At 34.3% G+C, this 12,586-nt stretch overlaps 1 protein-coding gene across 4 annotated transcripts in view; it reads left to right on the top strand.

The window, feature by feature from the left end:
- The window catches only part of LOC145674817 (protein-L-isoaspartate O-methyltransferase domain-containing protein 1-like), an 82,401-nt gene extending 71,869 nt beyond the window's left edge, over nucleotides 1-10,532 (top strand). For all 4 annotated transcript variants that reach the window (XM_081745035.1, XM_081745036.1, XM_081745037.1 and 1 more), the window contains exon 6: nucleotides 2,768-10,532. In XM_081745035.1, coding sequence (XP_081601161.1) covers nucleotides 2,768-3,801 — 1,034 coding nt within the window. In that variant the 3' untranslated portion in view covers nucleotides 3,802-10,532. The remainder of the gene's footprint in view (nucleotides 1-2,767) is intronic.
- Nucleotides 10,533-12,586: the final 2,054 nt, after the last annotated feature.

The following is a 12,586-nucleotide window of genomic DNA, read 5'->3' as shown; positions in this document are numbered from 1 at the left end:
ATGCTTTCACGAACGATAAAATCCAGAATATCAGCACTAAAAACATTTGGAAATATTCAATTGGAGATCTGATTTCATTTAGAGAAGACAAACTCGATTTCTATTGTGATGACTGAAGAGGTGGATAATTTCTTGTTATTCTTTTCCATTCGGGCTGACGACTGGCAGCAGTTGTAGCCTGACTGGAATTGACATTTACTGTTTCATCTGAAGAAAGAAAAAAAAGCAAACGATTATTTTAATTTACTAATCTAAAAGTATCTATTTCAATGAAATCAATGTAAAATACTGGAGTACAATAGTTTTGAACATATCTTCTGATCCATTTGAAGTTTCAGATTTAGGATGCCATTCTTCATCGTCTGAATCTAGAACTCCTAACTCTATCGCTTGCCTGGAGCTGCTATCCTCACTGTCGTCAGGAGGTATATATGGCTGAACGAGTCGTTTTTCCGAAATATATTCGTGCTCACCTGTTAAAGTAATATAAGCTTTTACAGTCTTCAAGAATCTTTATCGGCAATAAATCGGTAAATAATACTAAAGAGTAACAGAAAGTAAAGAGAGAGAAAGAGTAACTGAGGTTTTCAAAATAACACAAAATCGAAAACAAAATAGAGAAAGATGTCTGAAATGACGTTGTTACGTTTAGTATTTTTTTTCGTGTTCAACTTCATATTATTTTTATTCATAAGTTGGTAACACTGAAAGCATACACTGCACGCAACAATGCTTTCCATGGGCCAATAAAAATTCCAACAAAATTCAAAGAAAAGAAGGTAAGAAACCAGCCTTTCAAACTTTCCATTAGGCCTATCGAAGAAATGTTTGATTCTTAGTAAAAGAGGTTCGTAGTTGCGCAATGTTAATCAGAATATACAAACATATTTCGGACGATCAAATACAAAACGAAATTAGTGTGATAAGTTACAAGTACTTAAAATAAACAACAGACACATACCTTCTAGAAAAATATTTTTTCAAAGAAAAATTTCCCTTTTTTCGACTCCTCTTGCTTCAAAAATAAACAAAGCAATGCATTTCACCCACGCTGTATCCGCCCTCGCAACAGAAACTGCTGGAAAACCTCTCCTTCCGAAAGAGATGCAATTATGAGTGTTCATAACAGATGGCACGGCATAAAGGAAACCATCTGAAACAGAAGTGGCACCATCTACGGTATGACTTTCAAAGTATCACACTCAACATGGTTTGTTAATTTGGATTAACACTGCGCAATATAGGGTTAAAGTAGTAGGACTGAGTCAATTAAAAATAAGATATTGACAGAAATAACACTTACGGTTAATATTCTTCGAAATATGATCCTCCTACATCCACACACCGCTGCCAGCGGGATTTCCAGTTTTCATACGCTTCCTGAAAGGCGGAAACTGGAATGCTGTTCAGCTGCCTCGTCACGGCCTGTTGTAATGCTTCCACCGAGCCGTGATGATACCCTTTCAGGGTGGTTTTGAGGCGGGGGAAGAGGAAAAAGTCTGGTGGGGCAAGGTCGGGACTGTAGGGTGGCTGAGGCAAGGTTGCAATGTTATGTTGGGCCAGATACGCCACCACTCGGAAGTCCTTTTGCGAACGTCCTTTTGCTCGCCTGTCAGCACTCGCGGCACCAACTTTGCACAAATTTTCCTCATTTGCAATTGTTCGTGAACAATTTCGTGAACTTGAGTTTTAGCAATGCCAAGTTCATCGCCAATCATGCAAACAGTTAATCTTCGGTCACTGTCCAGCAAATTCTTCACTCTTGCAACATTTTCCTCCGTTTTGGAGCTCGAAGGTCGTCCTGGCCGTGCAGTGTCTTCAACTTCTTCTTTCCCCTCCCTAAACAGCTTGTGCCACTCAAACACACTCGATCTTCCAATGGCGTTATCACCGTACGCCGTCTTGATCATTTCATGAGTCTCTTTCCCAGTTTTACCGAGCTTCATGCAAAATTTGATGGCGTAACGCTGTTCCAAAAGATTGGCCATGACGCAGCGTGACGAGGGTCACTCGCAGAGGTTACGATGACGAGCGATCTTTACCCTGCTATGGCTGGCAGCCGACTGACGCTACTTCCTGTCTTTCCTTAGACCCACCTCAACCAACAACAGGTGGAGTAACCGCCGTCAGTCTGTAAAATGAAAAGAAAAAAATCAGTCCTACTACTTTAAGGATGGACCTTATAGTATAGACGTATCAAACAAAAACCCTTAATTAATTTTTGCAAGAAAAAGCCGCTGAGGAAGATGAGTGTACTCATTGAAAATTTCAACAATTATTAGGTAGTAGACGAGTATATAGATTACTCCAAGTTAAGAGCCTGACATACTAAAAATAATACAAAATTTACCATTTTTTTTGCTTAATTATTATTTAATTTTAATAACTGTATTACTTATTTTGTTTATTACAAACTAAATACAGCTATTATTTAAAAAGTAGTTCACATGATTCCAAGACAACATGATACGTAATCAAATGCAGTTGAGTTCGTTCCTCTAGTCTCTCCCTTAATTTAGATTTTGGGGGAAATGTTATTCTGATAACACTGCAGTTTCTATGAATGGCAACACTGAACATTCTTCAGGTTAATATTTTCTGTTGTAGAATAACATTATCTATGATTGTGGTAAGTTCCATTTCATTAGCTCCTTTCACTTATGAAAAACAAACAAAAGAAAAATGGTGGATTTGGTATTATTTTAGTATGTTGTGTTCTTTGTAATTCTTTTAAGTTGCTATTGACTGTGTTTTTCCTTTATTTCAGCGGATTATGAACCCTTATCATTGCAAGAAGTATGTCGAGGAGCCATTCATAGTATTCTTCGTCATAACATAGACCGAGAACACCCAGAGCTGAGAACTAGGAAACGAAGATATCCCAAAAGAAAAGTGAAGAAACGTCCCCTGCGTCGATTAGTGATTCCAATCTTCGAAGAGTCAGACAATGATGAGCCAAGAGACGCCGAGAACGGCAGTGGTGACGGGGAAGAAGAAGGGCGAGGACGTCGAGGTCTTTTCGACGTACCACGTGACACAGCGAGTCAGATTACTGCTGTCATAGAATTAGCCAGAAGCTTAGCTGGGCATCGACGGGCTAGAAACGCTGAGCATAGTAACAGTACTTCTGCTACAACCCAGGCGGAAGCCAGCTCCGAAAAGACTGAGAACGTGCGGAACGGTGTTGGAGTCGAAGCAAACGAAGAAGAAATGTCAGATAGCTTGGTGGTAGGATTTGGAGAAAGCCTAGAAGCTAATGGTACGGAAGATGACAAGGAGAATAATTTAGATTTGGTTGTGAGTGGCAACATTGAAAGCGATAATAAGATGAACAAACGCAAGAAAATTAGCAAACGGGAGAAGTTCGATAGTGGAATAGGAGACGATATTGAAAACGGAAAAGGTCTGAGTTCTGGTTCCGATCAAGATATTGCAATGGACATAGATTCGGATTCGGATTTCTCTGAAATTTCTCCGGTTGGGTCGGAAGGTCATTCGGCTCCCATCGATATGGACGACCTCCTCGATAACCCTAAACAGTCGAAAAGTACGGAGAGTCCAAGTAAGTCTTTATTTGGTGATTCCGATAAGAACAGTAACGACAAGGACATTGTGTGGGAACGGTTACCGTTCGCTGACGGTGGTAACAGCGAACATTCTGATAAGGAAGACGACAAAGATTCAAACAGTGGGGAAGTGGTCAACGGTATAAATTACTCCGTGTACATGAAAGAAAAAATACGAGCTTTGCCCCTACCTCCGGCATTGAAGGCGTACGTGAACTTTTATCGAGATCTTTAAAAAAAATTCGTGAAAGATGAACAATATTAGTTTTTTGAAGAGACAGGAATGTTTACAGTTGTGCATTTTTGTATGATTTTTATTTAAAGAACTGTCAGCTAACCTAGTGATAGTACATAGTGTGTCAGGTAAATGAGCGTGATACATTTATATATATATATATAATTATATGCAAATTTGGTGAAAGGATGTCTTTCCCCCATATCTAAACATATATTCTTTCATGAAATATATGTATCAAAATACATATATTTTACGTGGATTTGCATATACTATATATAAATATATACATACATACAAGAAGAGGATATGTATCTATGTAAATATATCTTACTAGTTTGGTATTGAATTTTGGGAATTAACGCCTTTCTAAATTTGCACGATAAAGAAAAAGAAAAAAAGCTTTAAAAAGGTTTGGAAGCTACAAGTTGAAAAGAAAAAAGGTGTTAACCTAAAGTAATTTTTTGTGCATCTCTTTAACTTGTTAGTGCGTGGATTCTCAATCGGGTTTGCCGCGACACTTTGGGGTACCCGATATTTTGAAGGAATAAGATTTAGCAAGATTATCCCAAATTATATACAGTATCCTTCATAAAGGGTGTCGCGAGTCAAAAAAAGGTTGGGAAACAGCGTTAGTGTAAACACTATAACAGTTACTACTATTACCATAACACTGTATTATATATATATATATAAATATATATTATACATACACAAAATAGATATACATAGAAATGTATGCCGTTGCTTAATTTACTTTTATGTACTATAATGTAACTTTAAATGAAAAAAATTATCAGTAATAAGAAAAAAAATAATTCTAACTTGCATTATGGGTGATAAGAAATGGAACATTTTTACAAACTTTATATTTCCCGAGAAGAAAAAAATAATACGAGAAATTTAACTAAAAGTGAGATTAATGACTTTGTTTTAAACAATGAAATGAAAGTATTAGTATGTATGGTAACAGGTGTGATTTATCATCATTATATATATATATGATGTGACCATGTGATGAGATGCAGTAATTAGATTTGTTTCCAAATCAAAACTGAAATTTATATAAGATAAAAAGAGAACGTTTATAAAAAACATTCATACTGTGTTTTTTATTACCCTAAGGTAAAAATAATAATAATAAAAAATGTTAAATAGTGGCGAGGATTCAATGTAGGCCAGTAGCATTTCTGATTTCGGTGAAAAACTGTTTTAAAATAGAAAAAACTATAAATTATTCTTTTGTAGTAGTTACTATTTGTATTTCACTTATTTCAAATTTATCGTATTTCAATCGGGAATGGTTGTGAAATGGTAATCTAAAGTTCATATAAATTATAATGCTATTTTATGTAGATTGTTGTATATTGATTCGAAATCTGGCCTTCGGATTTTAATTTCAAAAGCTATTTATTCACGAGCAAGGATATAGAAGTCTTATATAGTGTGTTCATCAGTGCCTCATTCTCTTAAAAATCACTTAAGGAAACAGTACATATTGTGGTCAACGTGACGTAGCAGGTTAACTTCTAGACAAGTTAATGCACAATAATGGATAAAATGTTAATTTCTAAGCAGATTAATACAGAATAATAAATGAAATGTTAACTTCTTAATTGCTTAGTGTAGAATAATAGATGTTAAATTCTAAATAAATCTGTGCAAAAGAATGAATGAGATACTATTTTCTAAAGAGATAAGTGCAATGTAATGGATAAAATATTAACTCACAAACAGGTTAGCGCGTAAAATAGATTATATAGATTAACTTCTAAACAAATTAGTGTAAAATAATACATGAAATATTAATTCGTAAACGGTTAGTGCAAAGTAATAGATGAAACGTTAATTTCTAAACAGATTGGTGCACTGTATTAAAGGAAATATTAACTTCTAAATTGATTGGTGCAACATTATAGATGAAATATTGACTTCTAAGAGGATTGGTGCAGGATAATATATGAAATAGCAACTTCTAAGGAGATTGGTGCATAGAAGACTTCTAAACAAATTGGTGCATATAAGACTTCTAAACAAATTGGTGCATATAAGACTTCTAAACAAATTGGTGCATATAAGACTTCTAAACAAATTGGTGCATATAAGACTTCTAAACAAATTGGTGCATATAAGACTTCTAAACAAATTGGTGCACATAAGACTTCTAAACAAATTGGTGCAAAAATAACAGATGAAATAGAAACTTGTAAACAAGGTGTGCAAAATAATGGGTGAAATAATAACTTCTAAATAGGTTAGTGCTACATTACAGATGAAATATCAATTTAACAAGTTAATGCGGAATATTTTATGTAATGTCAAGTATTGAGCTGTTGGTGCAGAATTATAAATGAAATGTGAAATTCAGAATAAGTTAATATAGATTAATAAATGGAATGTTAACTTCGGAACAAGTTAATGCATAGCAATAGAGAAGATATTAACTTCTAAACAACTTGACATAGAATAATGGACAAAAGTTAACTTCTAAACAGACTGACGTAGAGTAATAATTGAAATATTAACTGCTAAACAGGTTGTTGCAGAATAATAGTTAGAAACCAACAGATTGGTACAAAATAATATACTATTACAAATAAATTTACTGTTTTTCGAAAGAACTGAAATAAAATTTGAAAAAACATTGCGTTCAAGGACTTAGTAAATGTTATAAAATAAACTCAAATTTTCTGAAAATTCGTTTATAGATAAAAAAAAGGGTCATTCTACGGAAAATTAACGTTATTTTATATTTTTAAAAGTAATTATTATAAAAATAAGTGGTATTAAAATTTGGAAAATATAGTGTCCTAGAAAGTACTCTGACATTTACTGGTAAAAGTTTTGGATATTTTCATTTTCAACTCACAAATATGATCTAATTAGTTTATGATGCTCATAATATGATCGTGACATAATTATCAATTGAAAACCTCATATCGAGAACTCGTACACTCTATTCCACAGTACGTCTCTGGTCTGGACATCGTTCTCCAAATTGCCTTTTGTATTACATTTAATTTCACAAAATGTAAGTTGACGCTATATTTATTTGTAATTATTTTTTTTAACAATGTTTTGGGGGTCGTCGAGGGTGTGAGTATGAAGGCAGTTGAACGATTCCCTCCCATTTACTTCACCGAAATGTCTGTTGTACAATTGTACATGAAAACGTTACGTGTTCAAGTGAAAAATAAATAAATAAATAATAATATAGAAGCCATTTTATATCCCCTGAAGCACCGTCTTGGTTACTAAACTTACTCACTTATGTGGGAAAGTATTCATATTTCTTCTAAATGAACGCGGATTTGAATGTAATTGTTCATGGAGTGTACAGAGAATACATCATAAGGGATTATTCACCTACTAATGTTCCTTTAAGTTTTCTTTCAATGTTTCGAGTGTTACAATAACTCTTTTTCTCAGAGACACACAGTGGCTTTTTTTTAAACAATATGTTCTTCGCCTAATTCTTTGTTCCAGCAGTGTTATTTTAAGAACATCACTAAAAATTTATCAGTTCTGATGGTCAATTGCCGTTCCCCGTATATTTTGGGTTACTCGTACATTTTTAGTATATACAACAATATGAGTTTATTATACAGGGTGTTTCAAAAGAACATCGACGATGTTTGGAAGGTGATTCGTGACACCAAAACAAGACAAAAAGTATAGACCAACCTGGGTGCACAAATGTTTTCTTATGGAGTTATAGGCTGCTGAAAACATGAAAAAATGAACTTTAAATGTCCATAGCTCCAATACCATAACACTTTCCGTAGTGGGATCAAGAATTTATTTAGGAACTAGTACGTGCCTTACCCAAATATCAATGTTTCATAATCCTGCGGTATTTCCGCAACAATTTTTCTTCAAATTATATGCCCGCCAAATTGCCTCTATAAAAATTTGTTGCGTGAGTACCTTAAGATTCTGAAACATGTATATTTGGATAGGGCACATATTAGTTCTTAAGGGTCTTGACCCAGCTACGGTAGGTCCCATAGTATTGGAGCTATGGACCTTTAAGTTCATTTTTTTCATGTGTTCGGCAGCCTATAACTCCATAAAGAAGCATTTGTGCACCCAGGTTGGTCTATACTTTTTGTCTTATCTTGAGCAATCACCTCCCGAACGTTGTCGGTGTTGTTTTGCAGCACCCTGTATATTCCAGTATTTCTTTCTCTTTTTCAACAAATGGATTCTTCTTAATTAGATTCGAAGTCGTAATTACTCTAGGTGCTCTTATTTAAATACGATTGTAATTATGAAGAATATATTTGTTGAAAAAAAAAACATGGAATATACGTAAAATATGTGTTAAAGGATATAAGTAGTAGGTTATTGAATTAATTTTAGTATCAATATTTATATATTGTTTTATATAGTAAAATATTACTAGTAACCCACAATATACCGGAAATGGCAAGTGACCATTGATACTGATAAAGTTTTCGTTTTATATTCTTAAGAAGCCCCATCACGGCGAAATTAAAATACCGCTAATTTTACAGTAATTATGAGATATCTTCAAATAGATGAAAGATAATCGAAAAGTGGAACAAGAACTCGCTAGACAATATTATTTTACATGCGATACCATTATCACGACTCACTTATCAGCTTTCGATTTCCAGCCATTTAGAAAATCGGCATTTATTTTCGCGTTTTTAAATGGCTGCAAACGGAAAGCTACTAGGTGACTCGTGATAAGGGTACCTCATGCAAAATAGTACTGTCTACGGCGCTCTTGTTCCACATTTCGATTATCTTTTATCTATTTGAAGATATCACATAATTACTGTAAAATTAGCGATATTTTAATTTCGCAGTGATTAGGCCTCTTAAAATACCACTGTTCATCCAAAAATTGATATATCAAATTGAAAAAAAAAAAAAAAAAAAAAGCTGTAAGCCATTCTAAGAAAACGTGTCCGAGTGTAACACTTAAAATATTGGAAGGGAATTTTAATGGTTTAATTTTTTCTTTCTTTTTCAAGTGTAGTTAAACTTTCCTTGCTTTGTCAAAATAATTTTATATTAGGTTTCTTTTATAAACATTAACGCAGAATTAAACTTTTAAAAAGAAAGATACACTTAAGAACTACCACTAAAATCCTCGTTCATTTTAAAGAAAATAGAAGAGAATTTCTACCGTATAAGTAAGTGGGCTGGAAAATAAATATAGTGGAAGTTTTCAGCTCCCTTATTTATTACGTACACCCGTCTAAACTCCAACTTGTATTACTGTATACTCATTTAGCTTACATTTTGCGTAGACATTAAAGATAGCAGCAAAGCATCATTTCCACCAAATTTTACCACTATATTATTAGGTCTTAGCTTTTGACATTCTGTTAGTAGTGGGACTTTCCATTAACAAATGAAAAATAGATGGACTTACCGTAGTGGGACGGCCAATTCTCAGATAACCTATATCATGTTCAGTTTTCCTTTCAGAAGGTGCCTGTTATAGTCCAAATTATTACTTGTAAATTGAGATGTGCTTAGAAGAAAAGTATTTTTTTTTTCACTTTATAAAGCTGCGGTTACTGCAGTGCCGCGTCGTGCAAAATCAGCGTCCGGGGCGAGAGTATATGACGGCGCTCCCTTACATAATAAGGTCAATAGACCAGCCACGGAGCGAAAACGGAAGAAAATTTTCAAATTTAAACTCTGCTTTTCCTTGATTTGGAGCACCTTTTATTACTTTTTTTTTCCTTCCGTTTTATATACGGGTGGGGCCCTTTTAGCAAATGTCTAGGGACGCCAGAAAGTATGTCTGACATTCGTCAAATTAAATATTAGATTGAAAAATATTGCTGTTGATCTAAAATATACCAAGTAATTTTCCCTCCTTTTTAAAATTTCTTTCCTCTCGAATTTTGCGCCCTTTACTTCGGCGCCTGGGGCCGTTGCCCCGCTCGCCCCCTTTCCTACGGTACGGCACTGGGTTACTGAAGAATAAGCAAATGATCTCTCTCAAATTTTCACAAAAATACTAGAGGTTTCAAACCTGAAAGTTAAATTGTTGAGTGAATTTCTTATTCTAGTATTGTAAATTGCATACTTCATGAAGAGAAAAGGTGTAGACAGCATTATTAAAGTACAAAATTAATTATTATTCTGCATCAAACCTGTTAAGAACTTAAAAAGGAAAGAGCTCCGTTCGTGAGACAGTGCAAATATTGCGAAAACTAATAATGAGGCCAGATTTGGAACCAAAATCTCAAGTTTTTTTTTTAAAGTAAATGAACTTTCAAATTACCAATTTACAAATGTCCCGTGTAAATTATTTTTGTATCATAGCAAATTTTATTATGTTTTGTTTTAAATTTATATTATTAAGAAGAAAAATTGCAGTTATTTTTTTTAAGTATCTTGTTATAATTGGATTGGTTATAACTTGTAAAAAGAAAAAAAATGTAAACCGGAATAGCAGCGCAAGTTACAGAAGATGTGTGATTTATGTGTGTTCGCGTTAATTACGAATTGTTCGGCATTGGTATTAGTGATTCGAACTGCACTTTAAGTAAGGTAGTTAATTTTGTTTTCAAATTACAGTTCCATGTATTTAACATTTTCTTTTTTGTTAGGGAGACGAGAAATTGCCCATATAAACAATGAACTGAAGGTTGAAGTATCAGATTTTTTTTTTTTTTAACCGATAACATCTTGTGAAATTAAAATTATTTTGAATGTCAGATATTAAATAAAAATAAAAACTACTTATTTTATTATAATATGACCGAAGATAATACAATCTCACTCAACGAAAATGCCGCCATGATGATAACATATCTGCAACAGAAGAGGGCAGCATGATGTGCTTAAAATCTATAGTTATCCCACAGAAAAAAGTCTGTGCTTACAAGCACTGAATCCGAGTTTTCAGCGTCTCCTTACCTTTTTAAAAATACTGCAAAATGAATGAATAATATAAGGAGTGGCTAGAAAAAACTGGACTGATGGTACAGAATCTTTTATTGATGATTTTATACAATAGGGACATTATCTTTGTAGGAAGCTTCACAATTTGTACATCGTTCCATATGAATGTTCCATTGCTGGAAGTAGTTACCAGTCGTTTGTGGAAACCATGTTCATGACATCCATCGCTTTTTTTTTTTTTTTTTTTTTTGTAAAAAAAAATTCATTTCACAGCTTCCACTGTCTCAAATTTAGTTCCTTTCAGTGCTGACTTATACTTGGGGAATAATAAAAAAAAAATCGCACGGAGCACGATACGGTGTATATGACGGATGATATAACACAGGGAACCCATGTTTAGCCAAAAATGTTTTCACTGAGAGTACCACGTGAGCAGGAGCATTGCCTTGGTGCAAAATCTATGACTTGTTTCTCTACAAATCAGGTCGTTATCTTTCTTACTCACTCACGAGCGGTTGTCAGCATATTAAGGTAATCATGTTGGTTTGCAGTTACATCCTCGGGCACCCAATTAACGTCAGCACAAATGTTCATCCGAATTTCCTTTTATTCCGATGTCAGGTTCCTTGACACCTATTTTCAACACACTTTCTTCATATTGAAACGTTCATGTAACATTTAACGAACACTTTCTTTGTCTATTCGTGCGATTTCAGCAGCACTAGCTTGAATACTCAGGGGATGATCTTTTCGAATCACATTGCCAATTGTTTGAATATTGATCATCCAGTATACGGATTGTCTGTGATCACTTCTTGTCCCTCTTTAAACCGACCAAAAATTTGTGTGCAAGATAGAAAGCCATCTCCTACACTGTTTTTAGCAAATTATAAGGTTCTGTAATGGATTTTCCTAGTTTGAAATGAAACTTTACATTGATATGGTGTTCCATTTTAACACAAAGCATTTTCCCGATGGAGCACAGATGCCCAGTCCGTTTCGTTCAAAGGCCACAACGGAACTGAGCGGCTTGCACTCTAAGCAATCTCTCATTCAGCAGGCAGAGTACATTGTATACACTCCTGCATCGATTGACCTTCACACGCTCGCTGTTCGCCAATAACAAAATCAATCCGGTTTCTAACCACACATCGTATATGGACTATTCTTCTTGATACTCTTTTGTAGCTTTTAAGCAATTAGAAAGGAAAAAACAAACTTCGTATCGTGGGAATATGGACAATGGAACACTGTGTGGCACTTTGCAATACCACCAAACAACAGTGTTGGCAACCTAACATAAAGTGATTTTTTTTTTTTTTTTTTTTTCAAATGGTACTAAGTCAAATTATTATATATTTCATTTCTAAATGCTATACAAAAGCTTAGAATCTACGTGTTACTCTTATAGAGGCCTTCCAAATTCGAATATTTGTGATATAATTTGTAACACTCTATAACAAATATAATAATGTAAGTTTTCGTTTCGCATGTAGATTTGCAAGGTAAGAACCTGACCTAGTATCATCTGAAAAAAATGTTACATTGGGTCCAAAACACTGTTAATTTGATGGTATAACTTAGTATGTGAAGCAGTATTCCCGTGTTGATATTTGCATAATACGGAACTTCAATGCTTTTGTGTGTGTATTTAAAAGTTAAAAGGAGCGTTTTTTTTAACATCCCGCAATTATGCACCGAGACTAAGATGAGATGGATGGTGACAATAATGGAATGATTGTAAGTGGAAGAAAATGAGAGAACTTCGAGCAAACGCACACACACGGTATTTGTCCACCACAAAATTCACTTTGCAAGAGCTGGGATAGTACCAGGAATCTCACGCACTAGAAGTGAAGACACTACCAGTGAACCATCGCTGTCCCTTTAA

Source organism: Thermobia domestica, chromosome 18 (assembly GCF_964235325.1).
Source record: "Thermobia domestica chromosome 18, izTheDome1.hap1.1, whole genome shotgun sequence".
NCBI classification, from domain to species: domain Eukaryota; kingdom Metazoa; phylum Arthropoda; class Insecta; order Zygentoma; family Lepismatidae; genus Thermobia; species Thermobia domestica.
This window is presented reverse-complemented; position numbering and strand designations above follow the sequence as displayed.